Raw genomic sequence first — 23,697 nt, 5'->3', positions numbered from 1 at the left:
CAAGCTGTGTGGGAGAGGCACAGGGCCTGAGCTCTGGGAAAGCAGAAAAGGTCCCGATTCCTAATCCCCGCCTCCTCACATCTAGCAAAGAGCAATCTTCTTCTGACAACCAACAGCCGAGTTGCAAATGGCATGTGACCTGTGGGCTTCTAGAGAGTGGCAAAAGAGGTGGCCTCTCCTTGCTTCACGCTCAGCTCACCCATCATTATGTCTGGGAGATTTGGTGGTGGGAAGGAGGGCCTTGGCTCTTTGGGAAACCCTGTGGAAATCTTCCGTCCACTTTCACACCGAATCTTTTTAAGTCTCAGTGCTGTTTACATCTGTGGAGAGCAGTGCGTTTTGTTTCTTGGTTACTTAAAGGAGTTGTCTTCAACTCTGTGGCTCAGGGGAAGAAGCCTTCTTTTTTTAATGTCCCTCCATCTTCTCCTCTCCCTTGTCTCATCCCCTACTTTCTCCACACAATACCTTTCTCTGCGTTTTTTTTCCTTTTTCTTTTTTTCTTTTTGCAGACTTCAAAGTTCTCTGACATATATTATCTTGTCACCAAAAGTATTCTGGTACACCTACCTGAAAACCCCACCTGTAACCATAATGTCATGTTATGTGATGAATTCTGTAGGTAACCTGATCCCAACAGTTTTTCATCCCCTGCCTGCCAGAGGCCAAAGCATAACAGTATTAGCATAAAAGACATAAAAAGGCCAATGGACCTTGATATTCAGCAGGGCTGCAATCAGCACAAGTTTGCTCCTCCTGTGTTGCGATGGCTTGAGGCAATTTCCTGATCTGATCATCTTTACATTGTATACCAAACTTTACCTTTGATCTGCCTGTATGCATTGCTAAAGGTCAAGTGTGTCTTCACAGTGAATAAAAAGCAGGAGGGCCAAAACTGATTTGGCTCAGTGGATAGAGCATCAGCCTGTGGTCTGAAAGGTCCCAGGTTTGATTCTGGCCAAGGGCATGTACATTGGTTGTGGGCACATCCCCAGTAGAGGGTATGCAGGAGGCAGCTGGTCGACATTTCTCACTCATCGATGTTTCTAGCTCTCTATCCCTCTCTCTTCCTCTCTGTAAAAAAATCAATAAAATATATTTAAACATAAATAAATAAAAAGCAGGCGGACCCAGACTCGTGGAGCCACTTCATGAAAGAGGTTTTCACCTGGCCCCCCATGTCTTCAAAGTTCGTATTTCTTGTATAGTGTATTCACAGTGTGTCTCGGCCCTCCTGCAAGTTATCCTGAACTCGCGATGCAGGTCGTGGCCCTGCCCCTCCTGCAAGCGTGAGATGAGAACCACCAGGGATTAAGATTGTGACTTTGCTTTTCTTCAGTGCCAAACACTGAGAGACCTTGTACGAGTCTCCATTCTTCTCATGTTCCTGACTCTTTGCTGATTAGCTCTTCCTTCCCCTGAAATAGAAGCTTTGGAGATAGGAAAAATAGCAGTTTCCTGTTCCGCCTGGACTGTTTATTATGTTTAATTAACTCCTCTATAGTGATTTCTATTTTTGTTGGTCAAGATAAAATTCAAAAGCAAAAATTTAGTTTTCAGCAGTGGTTAAATTCTAAACTATTTACCAAATTAGGTCTGGCCTTTGTGATTCACCCCAGAAAACGACTCCATAGCCTTTTAGTTACCCTTAAGAGTGGTGGCATTGTGACTACTTGCTCACCAAAGTCATTTAAGTTTCAATGATAGAAGTGAAAAAGGCAGATCTGTCTCCATCAGTGTCTGTGACTAACAAAAAGAGAAAATGATGGGGTAGGCAAAGTTTCAAATCATAACAAAAATTTAGGGTCCAATGCACAAAGAATTAATAGGATTTTAGGGACTTTTCTTTTCCTTTTTATTGATTAATGTATTACATATGTGTCCTTATTTCCCCATTGCCCCCCATCCCCGCTAATGCCCACACACACACCCTGGTTTCTGTGTCTATTGGTTATGCTTATATGCATGCATATAAATCTTTTGGTTGATCTCTAGCCCTTACCTCCCCTACCTTCCCTCTAAGGTTTGATGGTCTGATCAATGCTTCTCTGTCTTTGTATCTGTTTTTGTTCATAAGTTTGTTGTTCATTATATTCTACAAATGAGTAAGAGCATGTGATATTTATCTTTCTCCAACTGACTTATTTCACTTAGCACAATGCTCTCCAGCTCCATCCATGATGTTGCAAATGGTAAGAGTTCCTTTTTTAAATGCGTAGTATTTCATTATGTAGATGTAACACAGTTTCCTAATCCACTTATCTGCTGCTGGGCACTTAAGCTGTTTCCAAATCTTAGCAGTTGTAAATTGTGCTGCTATGAATATAGGGTTGCATATATCCTTTCTAATTGTTGTTTCTAGTCTCTTGGAATATATTTCTAGAAGTGGGATCACTGGGTTTGGGACTTTCTTCACCTGAAATGAAGATTTAAATAAATGATTGGCCGAAACTGTTTGGCTCAGTGGATAGAGCATCAGTCTGCAGACTGGGGGTCCCGGGTTCGATTCCAGTCAAGGGCATGTACCTTGGTTGCAGGCACATCTCCAGTGGGGGGCATGCAGGAGGCAGCTGATTGATGACTCTTTCTCATCGATGTTTCTAACTATCTTTCTCCCTTCTTCTCTGTAAAAAAAAAAATCAATAAAATATATTTTTATAAATAAATAAATAAATAAATAAATGACCAGTATGTCCAGAGTTTCTGGTTTGCTCCTGTGTGTCTCTCAGATGCTCAGCCACATGAAAAATATCTTGAAAGTGCCTTTCTGAAAGACACTAATCTTCCAGAAGGGTTTCCTTCACTGTGAGAACACCACAGTCACAGGCATCGGGAAGTTAGGCAGATGCCACCTCATCCTGCAGGCAGCATCCAAAACCAGCAAATCAGAACCATCTACTGTCTCAGTTCAGCTGGCTGAGGCATATTCTTTTGGTGGTAAATTCAGAAAGCCCAATTCAAGATTGCTAAAGGGAAAGAAGATTTTATTAGCTTAACAGGTGAAAGTTCTAGGGAGAGCTGACTTCCGTAACTGACTATTGTAGATTCAATGGCTCATCTCACTCTATCTCTTAGTTCTGCTTTGCTCTGTTTTGGCTCCATTCTTAGCTTCTTGCCTCATGGGGACAAGATGGCTGCCAGAAGTTGGTGGCTTTTATCCTCTTCTCTCATTAGTTCCAGTTGGAAAAGCCACATTTCTCTCAAGAGTTTCAAACTTTTAAGAAGTTCTGGAATTGAATCATGTTTTTAGCAAAGTACTGTTTTGGGGATGAGTGAAGGGAAAGTCTCTAAGTTGTGAGGTTTTTTAGTCTGTGTGATTCTTTTGGGAAGTTTGGGACTGTTACCTTTTTTGTTCCACAGGATGCTTTCCCACCAGGATTCCTGGGAGTCAGCTTTCAGTGTGTGCCACGTTGGGTGACTTTAGGTTGGCCCCTTATTCTGCTATAATTTTCTGCCTTCTTAATTGTGAAACAGAGAGGATGGACCAGTTATTTCAAATTCCTTTGTGTTCTAGCATTCCATTTCTACTAATGCATTTCATATTTTAAAATTCAGAAAAGGTACTGAAGCCACTGAGAAGGGGCCACTGACTGTTTTCAGTTATCCTTGAACCTGTATCTGGGGTGATAGTCATGCTCCATCATCCAATCACTAGGCTCTAGGGCTCTGCAGTGATGTGGTAAATTGGCAGTTGGCATCTATGCCTCCTCCTTCTGGAACACTGTCATGAACTCCTGAAGTTGGATTTTTTTTTTTTTTAATAACATTTCCAGGCTTCCCCGCAGCCAGGCTTCTGAATGAATTAGGTTGTGCTAATTAGATGCTCTTGGTGGAGATTTTGAAAGCAAAAGTGAGGCAGGGCTGTCTCCCTGCTACTAGCCTGGAAGTTCTGGGCTTTTCTGCAGGGGAAGCTTCCTTGTGTCTAGGAAGGAGAAGGCAGAAGGACAGGGAGAAGCCCTGCTGCCCGATCCCTGGCCCAGCAACAGTGCAGGTTCCTGAATGCAGCCTCTGCACTGCAGCTTCCATTCCTCACTTTCCTGACTGGGTAGAGGATGCAGCTCCCCAGGCATAGTGCTGCTCTGGAGGCTTGTCCTGTAGACCCAGCCTGAAGGCCCTCCTCTACCTGGCCACAGATATCATGATCCCCTCATTCCTTGTAGAACATCTGGCTAGAAACATAGAGAGATTTCTCTTTCCATCAACTGAGCCCTTACTGGTGGAGCCTCTAACCTATGTTCAGATAAAAGGAATGATTATTAAAGTTTTAAAATTTATTGCATCTTTATTCCAAACCATTAGAAGACCCACAGTTCCCAAGTGTATGAGTGTGTGTGTGTGTGTGTGTGTGTGAGAGAGAGAGAGAGAGAGAGAGAGAGAGAGAGAGAGAGAAAGAGAGAGAGAGAGAGAGATCATAAGGGATTGCCACACAATTGTGCAAGCAAAGATCTGCTGTCTGGATGCTGGAGTAGCTGGTGATGTAGGTCAGTCCAAACCGGAAGGCCTGAGAACCAGGGACCCAAAGCCCAAGAACCAGCAGCACTAATTACTGAAGGCAGGAGACAATGGTGGCCCAGCTCAAGCCAAGAGCAAATTTGCCTTTCCTCTACCATTTTTGTTCTATTTGGGCCCCCAAAGGTTTGATGATGCCTACCCACATTTTTGAGGGTCATCTGCGTTACTCAGTTCACCAATACAAATGTTAATCTCTGCCTCCAGAAACACACTCACAGACATGCCCAGAAATAATACGTTATCAGTTTTCTGGGTATCCCTTGGCCCAGTCAAGTTGTCATATAAAACTAACCATCACACCAAGAAATAGAACTCTCTACATAAAGAATCTCTCTTCCTCTGCCCAACCCATTACTCTTAGGACTAAATATTCCTTTAGCAAAAGTATAAATAGGGCTTAGGCATACTAAGATTGGAACTATTTGCCCTGCATTCAGATACATTACTGGGCAAAGGAGTTAACCATAATGTATAACATTAAGTGAGTTATGCCAATGACTTACAAATCCACATTTGAGACACAAAATGCATTTGTAAAACCAAGGACTCATATCTATATTAACAAAAGGGTAATATGCTAATTAGACTGGATAGACCGGACGTCTTTCAGACATCCTTCTGGACAAAGCTGCAATGGCTGCCAGGGCTGAGGAGGGCCAGCAGCCCCAGTGGCTGGCTGTGGCAGAAGCAGGGGGGGGTGATAGGGGTGGCGCCTTCCCCTGATTGGCCCAGACTGTGGGGGGGGGCGGGGCTAAGCCATCAGTAAGACATCCCTGAGGACTCCTGGACTGTGAGAGGGGGCAGGCTGGGATGAGGGGCCACCCCTCTTGCACCTCCTTCCCCACCCCCACCCCCCAGCACCGATTTTTCGTGTTCGGGGCCTCTAGTTTAGACATAAAACCAGATCTTTCAAAGATTACAAAGGAATGATTTTCCTGGCCTCTTCACTTTTTGGTAGAAAACTATTGGTTTTTACCCAGGACTTCCCCACCAGAAAAGTTAGGAGTTTGAGCTTATTTTTATTTGTTTCTTGTTGTTTTTGGAGGGGAGGGTGGGCTGTCATTCTTTAAATTTATTTTTTAAAGATTTCAGAAGAATACAACTATAAAATATTTGCTAAAATTTTCATGAAACTTTAAACACTAGTGGATTTCCTTTTGTCCACAAAACAGTGAGAAGAGAACCCCAACAGCCAATGCATTCTAGGTAAAGACTCTTCAGAGAAGAATTTCAGATACCTCTAGGGCAACACAGTCCATTCAACCCTTTCATTTTATACAGAAAGTGGCCTCCTAAGGCCGTGTGCACTCAAAGTGGCTGCATCGAAGCCCATTGTACTGTTTGCCCAGACAAATCACCTCCTCACCCCCATTTCCAAGTTTATGGAGCTTGTAATGAGGGGGACTATTGGGAGAGACCCTTGTTTAATAATTAAGCAGGATTAACAGAAATGTCCTGGCAGCTGATGGCTTTGGATAAAGTGCCTCAGAAGTAAACAAAGAGGAAATGAATGGAAAGGAAAAGAAAAGAATAAGAAAGTGCCATTCAAAGAGTTAGGGCCTCCAGCACCAGGAAGCTGTTCTACCTTTTCAAGTACAGAACAGCCACAAAACAAGAGTTCAATTAATGCTCCACTTTGTGTGTGTGCGTGTGTGTGTGTGTGTGTGTGTGTGTGTGTTTTCCTATTCTTCTCCCCCCCCCCCCCCAATCTTTAAGTTTTCTCTGAGGAAGAGAGAAAACACACACACAACAGCAAGCAAACCAGACTTTCTATTTTCTGCTTAACTGGATTGATGTTCCCTTTGAACTCTCTGAGGGCAGATTCAGCAGTCACAAATAAATATTTCTTCCTGTTAGAATGTGGAGGTCGCTTTCCCCTTCTTCTTGAGCTTTCCTTGTCCATGACAATAATTCAATGGCAAGCAAAGAGTTGTGCTAGAAACTTCCTCTTGCTCTAATGGAACAGGCCTAAAATACAATACATCTCTGAGCAAGTGGATTCTTGGTGATCCACTAGCTACTGAGTATTCTTTCCAACAGCTGGATTTGAGATGTGTCCTGGACGCCTATAGTCACCGTGGGGCATGTAAAGGAGCATAGCCACACAGGGGATCTGAAATTACACTACCGGAGAGTCATTCTGTGGCTAATGTACACCTGTGATGTCTCACGTGAAGCTGACATCACACATTCATTCACTCAACAATTTTCTTAGTAAGATACTGCTTGGGGCTGAGAACCCAAATGAGCGAAAGGAGGTTGAAGGGGAAAAAGAAGAAGAAAAAGGATGTCTTTGGAAGAAGGATCCTGTAGGAAAGTCAAAGAGATTGACCTATGGGTGCTGAGTTACAAATAGAGAAAGTGCTGGAGTATCAGGGTTAAAAGAAACACAGCAAGCCCTAGCTGGTTTGGCTCAGTGGACAGAGCATTGGCCTGCAGATTGAAGGGTCTGGGGTCGCGAGCTCAATCCCCAGTGGGGGGCATGCAGAAGGCAGCCAATCAATGATTCTCTCTCATCATTGATGTTTCTATCTCTCTCTCCCTCTCCCCTCTTCTCTAAAATCAATAAAAATATATATTAAAAAATTTTTAAAGAAAAGAAACACAGCCATTCCTTTTTAATAATTTATTTACCTTTTTCTTTTTCAAATGGATGGCAAATGGGGTTCTGAAAAAATGCTGAGCCCTATAATTTCTATCTGTGGCAACATTTTATCTAACTTTAGTAAACTGCAGCAGCTAACAGAGTGGGAATGTCAGTGGCACTTCCTGATCTGCACAAACCTCATAAAAAGTTTGTTGTTCACAGGCAGCTTTGTACTGGGGGGGGGGGGGGGGGGGGGATGGGGTAGACAGGAGGAGAGAGGGGCGCAGGAAGGAAAATGCTTCTTGAAATAAATTCAGACAATTAAATTTCCACCACATGGGCACCAACCTCAGGAAAGATTTCAATAGAATAAATAATCTTGAGCTCAGAAACCTTGACGCAGAGCCTATGAAATCAAGGTCTGGAAAATTCAGACAGGAAAAGTTCTATACATGGCACCACTGCTTTTGGCAGGGAACTAGCAAATTAAAATCAAGTGCTGCACAGACAGGCAACTTCTAAGCAATTTCAAATACAGTCATAATTCATCTCTAGTCAAGTTGTGAGATTTTCATAAAAGCAACAGGAAAAGTTCTTGAGGGAAAGAGCACTTCTAACTTCCTTTGTTCTGCAGACACTCCCACTCAGGCAGCGATTTCCCCCCACAGTTCCTAAGTGGGAGTCTGTTTACGGAACTGGAGGAAAGGTAAGCCGTATTCTTTTATCCCTGTAAAGAAGAAGTGTGATTATTTAATTATTATGCAACTCTGGACAGCTGATATGAAAGCACACTTGTTTGTGTGATTTAGCAGAAGTTGTGCTTTCTTAAATCCCCATCCAAATAACTGGGAAACAAATGCACATGGGGGTCCTGGCTCTTCTCTCGGCATTGAGATGGCTTGCAGGTTGAGGACGCACTGTGCAAAGTATTCAATTTGTTTCTGTGTCTAAATAGGCATCTGCAAAATGAGGAGGGGGTTTTGAAACTATTTATACAAGCCTGGATGTTGCTATAAAGGTACATAAACTTCCCCCTAAACTGCTGTCATCCACAAACATTTTGGGACACACAATAATAGCAACCATTATTCCCAGAGTATCGATCTAAAGTCAATGACTGCGACCCAAACTTGATCAGACTAATAATTTAATGTTTACTAAGGCTACTCTCACTCCTATAAGTTCTAGAACTTCAGACTAGGGTCACAAACACCAGTGTTTTAGGTAAACAGTAAAGCTTATAAAAAGTGGTACAACCGAAACAGGTTTGGTTCAATGGATAGTGCGTCGGCCTGCGGACTGAAAGGTCCCAGGTTCGATTCTGGTCAAGGGTATGTACCTTGGTTGCGGGCACATCGCCAATAAAATATATTTTTTAAAAAAGTAGTTCTGAGCAGGTTTTATGTGTGGTTTTTTAAAATTTTGAGATAATTATGAACTCACCAGATTTACTAAATATAGTAGGAGAGGACCCTTATAACCTGCACCCAACTCCCCGAAATGATAACATCTTATATATTATCAAAGCTAAAAAACTGGCATAGGCACAATCCCATTGACTAGATACTGCTAACTAGATCAGACCTTACAGGGATTAGAACAGGTTTAAACCCATTTGAACACAGCTGGAGGGAACTTGAATCATTTGCATGAATTTATCTTTGGGGTAACGGTATAGAAAATTGAGGTGACTGCATCAGACCTAGATATTTGGGCAAATTATTTTTTCACTAAGCCTTAGTTTGTTCATCTGTAGGATAGAAATAATAATACAACCCAAGTAAGTTGGACACATTTTCAGTCCAGTGAGAGCAGCATATTTTAGGAACCCCAATTATAATAGTGTCCTTTGTTCCCTCATACGATCTTATGCTTCTGTTCTCAAAATCAGCCTGGTTCTTCACATACACACACCCACACCTACACACACACACACACACACATACACACACAGGCCTCCTCAGGCTGCTCCTGTCTCTTAACAAAAGTACATCCTCAAAATATTTGCAGCATGAAGTTTCAACTCCCTTATGCATTCAATGCCTCCTCTCTTAGAAGCAGCTCCCTAGGCCAAGAGAGTGACTTGAAAACTTTGGGCCTGCTCTTCTCCATGAAGCCATCCTCCACCCAGCCATCTAGCTCGCCTGGACTCTTTATGCTCTTTATGCCACTGGCACCTGAGCTGCAATTGAGGGCTGAGCTGGACTATCATCCCGTTCACTCCCCTCCCCTGGCTCTGACACTGGTAGTCTGAAGGAGGAAGAATCAGGTAGTTACTGATTGTGGGCTTTCTGTCTGCCCTCCTTGCTACTTGCTACCATGTGCAGGTGTCCAATTTGCAGTAATTGTGGCTTTGGTTTGTGTTGACAATAAAACCCACATGGTCTTCTCCACCTCCTGTTTTTTATTGCATCTCACAAATTTGTCTATTATAAGCCACCCTTCATGGTCTTTTTGGTATAGTGCCTGCCATGTCTTAATGCCTGATTAATAAAATTACAGTACTAACCCTCCTCTGGCTGGCAGCACTGGGCAGAGGGTGGATCTGGTATGGATTTCCTTAGAGCCTGGTCCCTTGCAGAGGTCCTGGGGTCAATGCTGTGCTGGTTGGAGATGGGGTAGAGAGAGTCAAGGGCGTCATGAGGGCTGTGTGGAGAGAATGGGGAGTTGGGGGAGGGGGTGAGTGTGCCCCTGCTGAAGGGAAGTCTGAGATGTTGGTGAAGAGCTTTATCCTTGGGACCAGCCTGTTTTATTTGCACCTTAGCTCTGCCACTGACCAGCTGTGTGCTAATGACAAATTCCTTAACGCTCCTTAGACTCTGTTTTCTCATCTATACATGGGGATAACAATACCTACCTCTTAGATCATATTATTGTGAAGATAAAGTATCGTGGGCCTTAACCAAGGCAAATTTCCTGCCCACTCTAACCTTCCAGAAATAATATCTAAGCACAATTCAGCCTAGAGATGTTCATCTGTCACCTCAGGCACTGAAGGCCTAAGGACAGTTTATAGGGGTTTAGGACTCCCTTCCCGTTGACCTTCAAGTTGGGTGTCAAACCTAGCCTAGGAGCATAGGCGGATTGGGACAAGAAAGGCTGCAGGATGGCATCGCAGTGAGGAAAATCGAGGCAGGGAACCCCAGAGACCGTCAGTGAACGGTGTGGAGGCTTCACACTTGAGATGCAGGAGTGTGTTTTTCCAAAGCAGCGGAGAATGGGAAGATGCGGGCTGAATGGGACCGCGGGGACACTGAGGTGCAAGGGGAGCCCGGGCCCCGGGCGCACAGTCTCTCCGCGGCGCGCGGCCGCCAGGCGGCACCAGGGCCCCGGGAACCGGCCGCCGCCGCGGGCGGGGCGGGAGCGGAGGGTTCGCGGTGGGCGGGGCGCGGCGCCGGCGCTGCGGGGACCCCACGGGGCGCGCAGCAGAGGGAGCGGCGGGGCTGCGGGGCCCGGCGGGAGCGCGGCCAATTGCACGGCGGGCCCGGCGCGCGCGGGCGGGGACATGGAGGCCGGCGCGGCCGCCCGCCGCCCCTGACGCGCCGCTCCGTCCCGGTGGTCGGTCGGCGAGGCCGGGCCGGCCGGGGCCCCCGGCGCGGAGATGGGCAGGCCGGCGGCGCTCCTGCTCTGCCTGCTGGGCTGCCACGTCTGGAAGGCGGTGACCAAGACGCTGCGGGACCCGGGCGCCGCAGCCCAAGGTGGGTGCGCGGCGCGGCGGCGGGCTTTGTGTGGCCCCGGCCTGCCGCAGCGCCCGCCGCATTGTCCGGGGAGCGGGGAGCCGGGCCTGCGGCCCCGCGCTGCGCCCGGAGGGGGCGGCGCCGCCCGGGGACGCCCGGGGCCTGGGGCCAGTGCTCCGGGGGGGGGCCGGGGACAGGTGGGGGTGCGGGTGGCACCGGCTCGGCGGCTTCGGGGGCGCGCTCGGGTGCATCCGAATGTCCTTTTCTTTCCGCCTCGACGGGGACACGCGGCTCCGTCGCCTCCTTCGCCCCGGCGACCCTGGCAGCCTCCTCCGGGCTCGGGTGCCAGCAACCCGGACGCGAGGGCAGCTGCGTTGGACCCTTTTGTTGCGGCGGCGGCGAGGGGGTGGCCGCGGCCCCGGGCGTGTCCTGTGCCATTTGGGGGACTCCAGGTTCCGAGGCTGCTGCCAGCCGCCGGCCTGCCGCACGCAGTTCGGGAAAGTTTGGGGGGTCCCCTTCTCCTCCTCCTCCCCGTCCGACGTCTCCCCCGGGCCTTGAGGGACTTCCTCGTCGGCCCAGGAGCCGCTCCGGAAGGGGTGGAAGGATTGGAGCCGGGAGACCCCGAGCGCTCTGAAACAACAACAATCGTTTCCAGGGCTGCATGTCGCCAGCTCCTGCCTTTTGTCTAATCTTTGGCCTCTGCAAATCTGCTCCCCAGCCCTTGAGGTGATGCGGTCGCCTCTGAGAAAGGCCACGAGCCTGTCTTTTGTCTTTAAAATACGACTTTTTTTTTTTTTTTTTTTGAGGGGTGGGGGGAGCCCCGAAGCCTCCTTTGCACGCATTGGTGCTTCTCCGTTGCCGGCCTTCTCCAAAGGGTGAGTGAGGCCGCCGCAGAGGAGCATCTGCAGGACGCCCTACCGGCCTCCCCGGGCTTCTCAGGTCTCCTGCAAGGGCCCCCTGCAGCCCCCCTCCCCTTCCTCCCCGCGCCCCAGCTCCTTGCCATGTCCTTTCCGTGCTGAAAGGTGTGTGAACTGTGAAGTCATTCCTGCCCACAGGATAAACCAAGATCGCTCCATCCAGTGTCCTCTTGCTCAAATCCTGCCTTACCCCCATTCTCATGCTCACTCTCTTCCCATATGACAAATGTCGGAGCAAAGAACCTGGATGGCCATTCACGCCTGATGTGACAGAGAGGAAGGTTCTACTCCAGGCTGCCGGGCTTAGTTTGTTACCTACAGGTTGCATGAAAGGTTTTCATGTCCATCCCTTGCTGTACCATTTGCCAGTATCTCTTTCATGCATTGCTTTTGCTGTAGCTACGGTATAATATGACAATTATGAATTGTGTATAAAATTGTAGTGTATATTATGGAAGGGGAACATTGATGCTGTACAAAAAGATTCATGCCTCTTCATGTAGGAAATGAATGTTTAGGACATTAGATCATTGGTATAGTTGTAGCCTCTTAATACATAGCTATCTCTCTTTGAATCAGCTATTTTAATGAATGACATTTGCATTTCAAGGAGGCCATTCATTCCAAAGAAGGCGTTGAATTTTTTTGTTTTACACTTGAAATGTAATATATGGAAACATTAAGTTGTAAAATAGGGGAAGGCTTGGTTGGCCTCAACTTGGGGAGAGGGGGAAAGAGTCATGATAAAACCTAGGTGTAGATTGGAGACCACATTTAACAGAGATCTTGCTAAAAATCCGATCAGGTAACTCAGCTCCCAGAAATGGAGTGTTCTGTGAAGTGGAAGAGAAATTATCAACCCGAGAGGATATTTATGCTGTGGCTAAGAGAATCTTAGTCTATGGGGTGGTTGAGTTGAACATTTTCCCACCTAGATTCCTTCCTTGATTGGCTAAGGGTGGCTTTTTAAAGAGTTGAGCCCAGGAGCCGTAACCAAAGTTGGGTCTTCCTACCTGGCTTCTGGATTATGAGCTAGTATTTTTATGGGAATGGACAATATCTCCTTGGTCATGATAAGGTCTCTTTCACCCCACTGAGTTCTTCAAGAAATCTTGACCCTTAACCTTTTAACATAGTTTTTAAACTCATGTTTTCTCAACTCTTTTGGATCACAGTGAAGACAATGGCCGCATCTGATTTCACTTGGCATTTCCCAGAACAGTTTGTAGATTGTTTTGCACATGGTCAGTGCTGCATTGATGAAGGTTTGAAGACAGCTTTTAACCAATAAACCAATTTTCAACCTTTATCATCTCGAGGCACACATAAGCTAATTAACAAAATTCCGTGGTACAGAATCGCTATTGTGGTGCAAATCGCTGTTGTAGTGCAACATGCAGTCATCTTTGTTAACACGCATTTTTAGAAGAAAACTCCCATGTTTACCTTCTCTGAAATCTAACTTGTGGGAGTTTTACTTACTTTCATTGTTGAAACTTACGTACTTGAATCATTGTTGAAACATTAGTATGAGTTGTGTACACACAGATACTGTATACCAATAGGACTTAGAAATTACTTGGGAAAATCTTAGAGACTTGGAACACACAGCTCATTATACTACAGTATTCTCATTAGATTTTGGGGACCAAATGACACCTTTATTAAACGAATCTTTGCAATGTTATGCGGAAATGAACATCTTGCAAAACTTCTTGGCACAGTTTTGCTATTTATGTGGTCAAGATAAGATTTAAGGTTTGGCTTCAGATTCTCTCTTCTTACTGTAGCTGCCTCGAATCAGCAAAGGGATTTCAAAAGCAACAGTTCATTGTCACAGTGGGGCTTTTCTAATTACAAACTTGAACTAGTGCTAGGATATGATTGCATATTTTTATTGTTTCATCTCATTTGCTGTAACGTGTTTACAGTATCTTTTTTTTTTTAATGTTACAGAAGCTGTTATTCTGAAGTATTGGCTAATTTTGCCTTTCTCCACCTCTTAGAAACTGCAGCTGGCTTGATAGAGGAGTCTGTCCTTGAAGAGCAGTGAACTGTGCAGATGAGCTCTTTGGGAATGTATGTTTGAAGGCCAGCGCTTTTATGCATAAGAGAGGTCAGAGCTAGGCTCAGGAATTCAGGCTCAGCCTTCTGCTGTAGGATCTTGAAGTTACTGCTCATTATCTAATTTTGCAATGATATGCTAACTTTTTGTTCATCTCAGAGAAGCTACAATCTGTCATCAGACTGAAGTGAATGGTTGGCTGTCTCTCTTCTCTCTGAGAAGTCTGTTCTTTGCTAAACTCAAATTTGAGTTATTGGAGCACGGTGATCAGTGGAAAGACCATGGAGTAACATCAGATATCAGGAGGAATCTATAAATATATTACTTGACATGGCATAGGAACTTCACCAGTCTTGGATAGTCTGGGTTATCGATTGGACCCAATATAATCACAAGGATCCTCACAAGAGAGAGGCGGAGTCTGAGAGACTGAGGGTCCTGCATTGATGGCTGTGAAGGTGGAGGAGGGGCCGGGAGCCAAGGAACGCAGGCGGCCTCTGAAAGCCAGAAAAGGCAAGGAAACGGATTCTCCTCTGGAGCCTCCAGGGGTAACGCTGCCTTGCCGACATCTTCCCTTTAGCCCAATTTATACTGATTTTGGGCTTCTGACCTCTAGAACTGTAAAATAGTAAATCCATGTAGATTTAAGACACTGACTTGTGGTAATTTGTTATAGGAAACTAATACAAACCCTAATCCTCAAGAATTATGAAAGAGCTGCACCTGTACAGCAGGGTAACGGTGGAGCGTAGACTACTTCTTGGGTCCAAGCCAATAAATGTAATGGAGAAATGCATGAAGCTTTTGCATCTGTTTAACAAAATTCTGCCAAATTGAAGCCATGTTGGGGATCCTTGAGGATTGCCTCCAGGACCCTTACTGCAGCCACTAAAATAACTAATTTTCCCCCGATGAGATCAGTGAGATGCGACTTCTGTCTGTAAGCAAGGTGCATGAGTGCTCTCTGTTCCTCCTGGAGTCGGGATTGTCCACAGCTGAAGAAAGGACGTGTAGCCACAAGCCACTCTAGTAGGAATCTTGCTTGCTTTCAAGTTTGGCTCTAATTATTATGGAAAGCCACCTATTGGTAATAAATGAGGTAAAAGAAAGTTGCGATTTAATGTCACCATAGGCCCCCTAGGCCTTCATACAGTGAAACAGTAGGGTCCCCCCTCCAACTTGGAATGGCCTCCCCATGTTGTCCCAGTCTCAGCACAGCCCTTCCAATACTTATCTGCCTCTTGTAGGCAAGTGAGTCCTGCCAACTCTGGGCCTGGACCACATGAACAATTGAGGACACCCTGGGGCAGGCAGAGGGCAGAGGCAGCGTAAACACCGGGATTATCCTTGACACTACACCTGAGAGGGAATACAGGAAGTGTGAAACTACTGTACCTCTCATGTGAATTTTCCATCTCAACTGGGAGCAAAGGGATTAAGTTCAGTGTAGTCCTGAGAAGGAAGACCTATGACATTTGGGCAGGTCCCATAGCAGCTGAAGGGGTCACTGGCAACAGAGTGTGGGATTCAAACCTTATGGGCTCGGAAAAGGATAAGGTTAATGAAGTGTCCTGGCTGGAGTCTCTTCCTAAGGAAATGAACTCAAGAATCTAGAGAAGTTTGAATCTCCTTGATTTTAGGGCTTTGGCCAAGAGGTAAGAAAATAACGGAGAAAGGGAAGGAACCACTCAGTTATTTTAAGGCTGAAGACCTTACTACTTGTTAATGTATCATACTTATCCTCCCAACATAGCTCATAAACATTCACTCATTCATTTCTCTTCATTTTCACTACTTTGCCTACCTTCATCCTAGAGGGTCCCTGTTTTAGTCTCTCCTTTCAGTCCAGCATCTCTTCAAACACTGTTTCAGTAATGTTTCTTGGATAGTCTGGGTATCAGTTGGACCCAATATAATCAATCACAAGGATCCTCACAAGAGAGAGGCGGAGTCTGAGAGACTGAGGGTCTCAGTCTGAGAGTCTGAGACAGGATGGCTGTGAAGGTGGAGGAGGGGCCGGGAGCCAAGGAACGCAGGAGGCCTCTGAAAGCCAAAAAGGCAAGGAAACGGATTCCCCCCTGGATCCTCCAGAGGGAATGCTGTCTTGCTGACATCTTCCCTTCACCGGTTGGAATGGTCTTCTCCAGCGGGAATGTACCACTCCTTGCCCCCTGGAAGGCTGGTGTACATCCTCACTTCCCTTCACCTACAGCTATATTCTTTTTTCTGCTCTTGAAATCATAAGTACAGTATTGAGTATCTGCTGTATGAATAAAGTATGCTACTTCTTAGACAAAAAAGGATGGTGTGGAGGGGAGCAGTATATTTTTGTGAAAGCTTGATTAGAGGTTTTTACCCTGTGATATTTTACAATCCAATTGGAAAAGAAATGGAAAGACAAATTCATAAAGTGAGGGCATTAAGATACTTTTAATGTAATTAGGCAAGAGTTTTCTGACTAAGATAAAACCAACTAACACTAAATAATGACTAAAAATACTGCTATTAGTTGTCTGTAATGTTTATTTTTGCATATTCCAAGAATTTACCCATAGTCAGACACAAGAAGTTTTATTTCCTAGAGTGCTCCTAAAAATTATAAGAAAACTCCTTATAATGATCAGATATTTAAAAAGTGACTGCATAGATTGGAAAACATTGGTTCTATAATGGTTTCCAATGCCATATGATGCTCTGAATAAAATAATTACAGAAACAATTGTATAAAGCTCATATTACTTAAATTGCATCGGGAGAGAAGATGATCAAATATGGCCCTGGCCAGGTGGCTCGGTTGGTGCATCATCCCATACACCAAAAAGGTTGCAGGTTCAATTCCCAGTCAGGGCACATACCTAGGTTGCGGGTTCCATCCCGGGTCAGGGCATGTATGGGAGGCAACCGATCAATGTTTCTCTCTCACACATCAATTTCTCTAATTCTCTCTCTAAACATATCTTCAGGTAAGGATTAAATATGATTAAATATAGATTTAATATGTTCATAAAATATTTCACATTCTTAATTTTATGTGAAATAACATAATAAACACATATGCAAATATTTTCCTGGCAAATGGCATAGGAAAAACTGGCTTAGGAAAAAAAAGCTTGGAAGTTAGTATTGAGTTTATAAAAGATTGGTTGGTTTTGTTTCACCCTGTACCCCACAGGGATAGAGAAGCATGAGTTTATGAGGAAAGACAACTATTTCCAAGTCTGATGAACATTTTATTTGCTTGAATTTACTTTTTTGAACTCAGAATTTGAGTAGAAAAAGTATTGAATTCACATAGAGGGGAATATTCTTAATGTGATTTTTAATGCAGTTTTGACAGAGCTGAACTAAAGACGTTAAAACTATCCTCAATCAGTAAGGTGAGTCAGATTAGTAAGACTTCCGATTTCAAAACAGAATTGGTAGCAGAGTCTCAATGGATGAAGTTCACTCTCTTCCTCTCCACGCTATTGAGATTAAGGTGTGGTTGTGGTTTGTTTCCTTCGTACCAGTTACAGCTTATATGTCTCCTCTTGGAGAGAAGGTCAGCATAATAAAAGCACTTTCTAATGGAAATTTATTTTAGCAGAAATAATTAAAGCACATGTAACTAGGATCTTAATATTTTGTTAACATTTCATTCTTAATTTCATTGTGTGATTATTATCAGGCTAATAATTTATAGTTTATTAATAGTATTTTATTAATAATTTGGATGAGTACATTTCTGGGAAATTGATTATACTTTCTAATGAAACAAAGGTGAAAAGGAAGTGTTTTAGTCCATTCAGGCTGCTGTAACAGAAAACCATAATCAACAAAAAATTTTTTCTCACAGTTTTGAAGGCTGGGAAGTCCAAGATCAAAGCACTGGCAGATTTGTGTGTTTGATCAGGGTGTTTAATACCGTGTTTCCCCGAAAATAAGACCTAGTGCATGGAAAGATAAGACATCCTCCGAAAATAAGACCTAGTGCAACTTTGGGAGAAAAAATTAATATAAGACACTGTCTTATTTTTGGGGAAACAGGGTAGATAGCCGTCTTCTTATATGCTCTCACATAGTAGAAAGAGCAGGGGAGCTTTGTATCTTCATATGGGGTCACTAATTCCTTTCGTATGGTCTCCACCCTCACATAATCACCTCTCAAGGCACCACTTTCAAATATAGCAACATTAAGGATTAGGTTTCAACACACAAATTTTGGGGAACACAAGCATTCAATCTGTTGCAAAATATGGATTAAAAAAAACAACCTCTGTAGGCAGTTTAGATGGTAAAATCCAAAAATGTGTTAAAATTAACAAAATTTAAAGATAGAAAGGAAAGGGGGAGTTGAAGAGATCAACCGAAGGACTTGTATGCCTGCAAATAAGCATAACCAATGGAAGCAAGATAATGGGGAGGTAAGGGAGGCTGGGGGAAGGTCAGTGGGGAAAAAAAGGAGACAAATGTACTACTCTTTGTAGCACTTGAAGCAATAAAATAAAATATAGAAAGGAAGAAATCTATTTTTTAAAAAAGACTTGGATCTTGTAGGTGACTACAAGATTAAGTAAAAAGTGAGTAGAAAGTATGACTTGGCTTCTAACACTGCCCGAGTGATTTTGGGATGCCCTGATAAATGCCTAGTTTCTAGAAACCAGATTAGGACTTAATTTTGTTGTGTCATGTGCTGGTGGGACCATACCTAAAGGATTGTACAATATTTGGTCCTCCCAGATGCCAGATTTAAGATTGATTGAACCTCCACAGCACATTCAAAGGAGAGCTTGAAATCAGGTCGCTTGGCTTTGTCATTATGCATGTCATATGATTGCCCATTCTAGAAAATGTGTGATTTAGAACAAAAAAGATTCAGGGAGACCATTTAGGGAACCTCAGATATTTTAAGGATTATTCCATTATTCTCTATTGCTGCCGTCCCAGAGTATCCAAAATATTAATATAACAGCTGGAAACCACTCATTACAACCCCACAGTTTCCATGGGTGGAAAGTTTGAACACAGCACGGCTCAGGCCAGTCTCTGCTTGGGGTCTCACAAGACCAGAATCAAAGCATCAGTAAGGATCTCCCGCCACGGGGGAGGTGGAAGAGAGTAGGGAAGAGGACTGCGGAGGGTCCTTTCAGTGAGTCTGGAGAAGGGTGTGGACGAGTGACTTCGGTGTCCCTTCCTGCCCTGAGACGTTCGATGGTCAACTCCATGGACTGAGTTCTAAGTTCAGTGGACCCATATGCAAGGAAAACCTGAAGCAGCTTATTTGATACCAAATGCTGTATTTAAAGTGTTCCTGAGTTTTTGTATTTTGACCCCGAAAACTTGGAAGTAAGGTTTATTTTAGTAACTAATGTACTGAATTCTTTAAATGGTAAATATTTAGGTATCTATCCTATCCTTACTGTTAAGTCAGTGTAATCAATAATAACAGGCACTCTCAGCTTCATTCACCTAGATACGAAGAAATAATAATGACTAGCAAACACGTAAGGGTCTCACTGCGTGCGAGGCACAATGCGAAGGACCTGAGTGGGTTCTCTTATTTAATCTTCACACCTATCCTGTGGGTGTAAATGTCAGTCTCACATTATAGAGGAGGAATTTGAGGCCCAGAGAAGTTATATCAATTTTTTTTTTTAAATGCAGATAGACAAAAATACCCGTGTGCGCTCCCTTTTGCCTTTACCATTAACCATAGAAAACAACCCGAACAGTTATTTACTGCACAGCTCCTGAGAGCCCAGCTCCGTGCTTGGTGCCCTGTGGGATTCAGATGCGGAGGAGCGATAAGAAATTCACTCAAATAAGTATGATGAGCTCTGGAGGGAGGTCCATGGAGCAGGGTGGAATTTAGGGTTACACCCAGCTGGGAGTTGGGAAATCTTCTGGATTGTGTTTCAAGTCTGTTAGCATTTGCTTATATAACAAGAGAAACTTGTTAGAACCCATCCCTTGGAGGGGTGGGCTAGGGAGAGATGTGGTGGTTTGTAAGGCAGTCCTTCAGGTGTGTTTGGATTTGTAATGCCTGATGAGATGCCCTTGTTCTCCTTGGGCATCAAGTGAGGGCTTTATTGACAGTAGTGAAGTAAGTGTACATGTATTGATTTGGTATTTGGACGTACTTGCAAAACTTCTTTTTCACTCAAAAAGAAGAAAAGATGCTTAGTTTCTCTTTGCTTATGCAGTGATCTCGAAAATAAACGTTTAAATGATGCTGTTATAGGACTATAACAGATTGCTTTTAACTTATTTTGTGAAAATGATTGGCCATATTAAAAAAGGAGGGGAAAGAATTTTACAGCGAGTACCCATACTCACCACTTACATTATACAACTAACTTGCTTCATTTCTTACCTATAATTTGTTCATTCTTTTGTCTAGTCATTAATCCATCTTATTTGTTGATGCATTTTAAAGTACATCTCAGCTGTCAGTGGTCTTTCCTCGAAATACTGCAGCATGCATGTTGTTTATTAGTGTTCAAGGTATTTATGATTTTTTCCTCATCGGGAAATTTACATACAAGGAAACATACACATCTTGTGTTGACAACTGCATACATCTGAGCAACCCCAATGCCGTCATGAAACAGAATATTACCATCCTTTCAGAAAGTTCCTTATGTCTCTTAGTAAATTTCTGCCTTTCCCCTAAGGGGAAACTCTATTCTGATTTTTCCACCATCGATTACCTTTATGCCTATTCTAAAACTTCATAAAATTACAGAATGTACTCTGGCTTCTCTTAGTCACTGTGTCTTTTGAGATCCATCTGTTTGTTGCTTTTATCAAGAGATTGTTTCTTCTTATTGATGAATAGGATTCTTCTGTGTCACTGTTCTACAGTTTGTTTATCCATTTTCCTATTGATTGACACAAGTTTCTCTGTTGTAAATGTAGGTGCTACGAACATTTTTATGCAGTTCTGTGGACATATGTTGTCATTGCTCTTGGGAAAATGCAAAGGTGAGAAATTTGGGGGTTATAGAATAGGTGAATGCTTAGTTTTATAAGAAACTGGTAGCCCTTTTTCTAAATTGGTTGTATCTTTCACACACACACACACACCACACACACACACACACACACACACACACGAAATGTGTGAGAATTTCTCCTGCTCCACATTCTCACCAACATTTGGTGGTGTTAATTTTTTTAACTTTAGCCATTTTGGTGAGCAGATAGATAGGTAGGTAGACAGACAGATAGTATAGCACATACATTTATTTTCCAGCTATAAATGGCTCTAGTGTTTGAAGAGTGTTGGAATACTTTTAGAAATTAAAATTATACCATTAAGTTTATTTTTAAACAGTGTTTTAATGTAGAATTTTAAAATTTTTTGATGTTTTATTAAAATGAATCACATAGCCCAGCCAGTGATGCTCAGTGGTTGAGCATCGACATATGAGCAAGGAGGTCACGGTTCGATTCCCAGTCAGGGCACATGCCCTGGTTGGGGGCTCGATCCCCAGTAAAGGGTGTGCAGGATGCAGCCAATCAATGTTTCTCTCTCATCATTGATGTCTCTTTTGTCTCGCCCTTTCCCTTCCTCTCTGGTCAATAAAAATATATTCAAAAAATCAACTACAGACAAATTTTCTTCTCACTGAATATCCAAACTGATCAGATAGAATCACTTTTAGTGTCCTTGCCCTTTTAGTTGAGGTACTTCTTAAAAAATACATATCCATACATATCTTATATAATAAAGTGGTAATAAGCAAATTGACGATCATGCCTTCACACAAGATGGTTGCGCCCATGTCATCACAAGATGGCCACCGTAAGATGGCCGGCAGGGGAGGGCAGTTGTGGGCGATCAGGCCAGCAGGGGAGGGCAGTTGGGGGTGACCAGGCTGGCAGGGGAGTAGTTAGGTGGTGATTAGGCTGGCAGGCTGGTTTAGGCCCGATCTCACAGGCAGTCGGACCTAAAAGAATACCTATTGTTAATTTTAAGCTAGGAAAACAAAATAGCATTAAATAAATGCAAGTCTATTATTCCAAGTATTGTAATACAGATAGATTCTGCTTCTAAAGGATGACATAAAATATATTACTTGTGTTTAATGTCATTTCACTATTTAAAATATTTCCATCTAAGCAGAGGTTGGGGGTGACAGGTTTTCAGATGCCTCCTCTGGAACACGGGGTTTCGCTTTTTGCTCGGCTGATGGCTCTCCCTTTGTTACCTACCATCTGCTGCACATGTATAGATGTGTGAAAAGCATTTGGGAAAGGGATAGAAAAGTTAATGCACCCAACCAGTGAGGCTGGAGGACACGGGTCTGCAGTCTGGTCAAGTTTACAGCCATCTGCTGGAACACAGGGAGCCTTTTAGAAGGGGCCTTTGCTCTCGGGGCCCTGCATGCAGACTCCCTCCCTCCACGGAGTGTCCAAATGCTACCACTATGGCCGCAACGAAATTAAGTTTCTCCTTCCTACACCCCTGCACCGGGCACACAGGGCACATGCTTGGTGCACAGTTGTATGGATCCACTTTTTCCTTTACTATAAACTTAAAGACTGCCTAATGAAACCAAACTCAGAAGGTGTTCCTTTAGCTCACTCACCTCTTGGCAGAGCAAACTGTTAAACTGGCTTTTAATAACACGCTTTGTATTTTCTTTAGTATCGATTCTTGTAACTTAGTTTTTTAGTTGGAGTTACCATTGATAAAAGGCTCCTATAATGTATTTTCCCATTTGTTTGAAACAGTTTGTGTGTGTGTGTGTGTTCCATTTGAAATTCATTTTCCTCTTTAAACTTAAAAATAAAATAATTGCCTGTAATGATGTTTCTTTCAGAGTCTCAATGGAAATCTATGCAATGTCAATTAAAGATTGAACTTATGCCTCTAAAATAAATACATGTTAAAATACTACAAAAAGCTAAGTGAACTTGAGAAAGGAGTTACTACCTTTTGGACCAGGGGTGTAGTTTATGTGCACTTGTTAGATTATATATCTCATATCTTCCCATTTCTGACTGTATAATCCTTCTGCAGGTGTGTAAGGAGAGCATGGACTGGCAAGATGTGAAGTTAGACACGTCCTAACCTTATCTTCCTGATAGCTGGCTGCTTCATGGCTGCTCCATCCACCTACCCACCCACCCACCCATCTACTCATCTATCCAGCAGAGAGTCTTTATATTATTATCTTAAATTTGTATGAACCATTAAAAGTCTAGTACTTTCAGATCCAGTATTTGTTTTGCTCCTCATAATCTTGAGAGGTATTCAGAAGAAATTCCTCTTTATACATGAAAAAAAAAAAAGTGGCTTGAAGTCATGTGCTGCTATACTGTGGAGGTGGTAACCCCACACCCATCCTTCTCTCCTTTTAGCGGGTCTCTCTCGGTGGCTCTAGGATAGGGGTGTCGAACTCAATCAGAGAAGGGGCCAAAATCTAAAATCCAGCCTAAATCGCGGGCCGAATGGTTTACTGAACAGTCATAAACTGTCATTGTGATGGAAACGCAGTGGAGTGCAGTGATGACAGCGCGGTGCGGGCCACATTGCAAGGCCTGGCGGGACGGATTTGGCCCGCGGGCCTTGTGTTTGACACATGTGCTCTAGGAGGTCAGATTCACATCCTCAGTCGTGATTTCTGCACAGGGACTCCTGTCGGAGCCACCCAGCTCCTGCACAGCAGTCACACTGCCCACCAGGCATAGCTCACATGTTCATCAGTCACTTCTGGTTCCAAGTTATGGGGATCCAAAGGTAATTAAGACCCAGCCCCTGCTTTTCAGGAACCCGAGCTCTTATAGAGGAAGCACAGGTAAACACTGCTATCAAACATAACGTGTCGGGGTGCAGAGGAGGGAATGACTAACTCGGTACGGAGGGAGGTTTCACAGGGTGGCTCTCAAGCTCGGGTCTGCAGGCTGAGAATTGTGTGGAAATGGGAAGGAAAGGGCTCTCTGAGCTACAAACCA

The 23,697-nt window shown here is 43.9% G+C and overlaps 1 protein-coding gene across 3 annotated transcripts in view; it reads left to right on the top strand.

Moving 5' to 3' along the window:
- Positions 1-10,513: 10,513 nt before the first annotated feature.
- Positions 10,514-23,697, top strand: part of FAM171A1 (family with sequence similarity 171 member A1) — a 105,872-nt gene continuing 92,688 nt past the window's right edge. For 2 of the 3 annotated variants that reach the window (XM_036460621.2, XM_045588355.1), the window contains exon 1: positions 10,514-10,794. In XM_036460621.2, coding sequence (XP_036316514.1) covers positions 10,698-10,794 — 97 coding nt within the window. In that variant the 5' untranslated portion in view covers positions 10,514-10,697. The remainder of the gene's footprint in view (positions 10,795-23,697) is intronic. The other variant, XM_036460611.2, reaches the window with a different exon arrangement.

This window comes from Pipistrellus kuhlii, unplaced genomic scaffold (assembly GCF_014108245.1).
Source record: "Pipistrellus kuhlii isolate mPipKuh1 unplaced genomic scaffold, mPipKuh1.p scaffold_m20_p_1, whole genome shotgun sequence".
Classification (NCBI taxonomy): Eukaryota; Metazoa; Chordata; class Mammalia; order Chiroptera; family Vespertilionidae; genus Pipistrellus; species Pipistrellus kuhlii.
The sequence above is the reverse complement of the archived record's forward strand: the minus strand, read 5'-3'. Positions and strand labels throughout refer to the sequence as shown.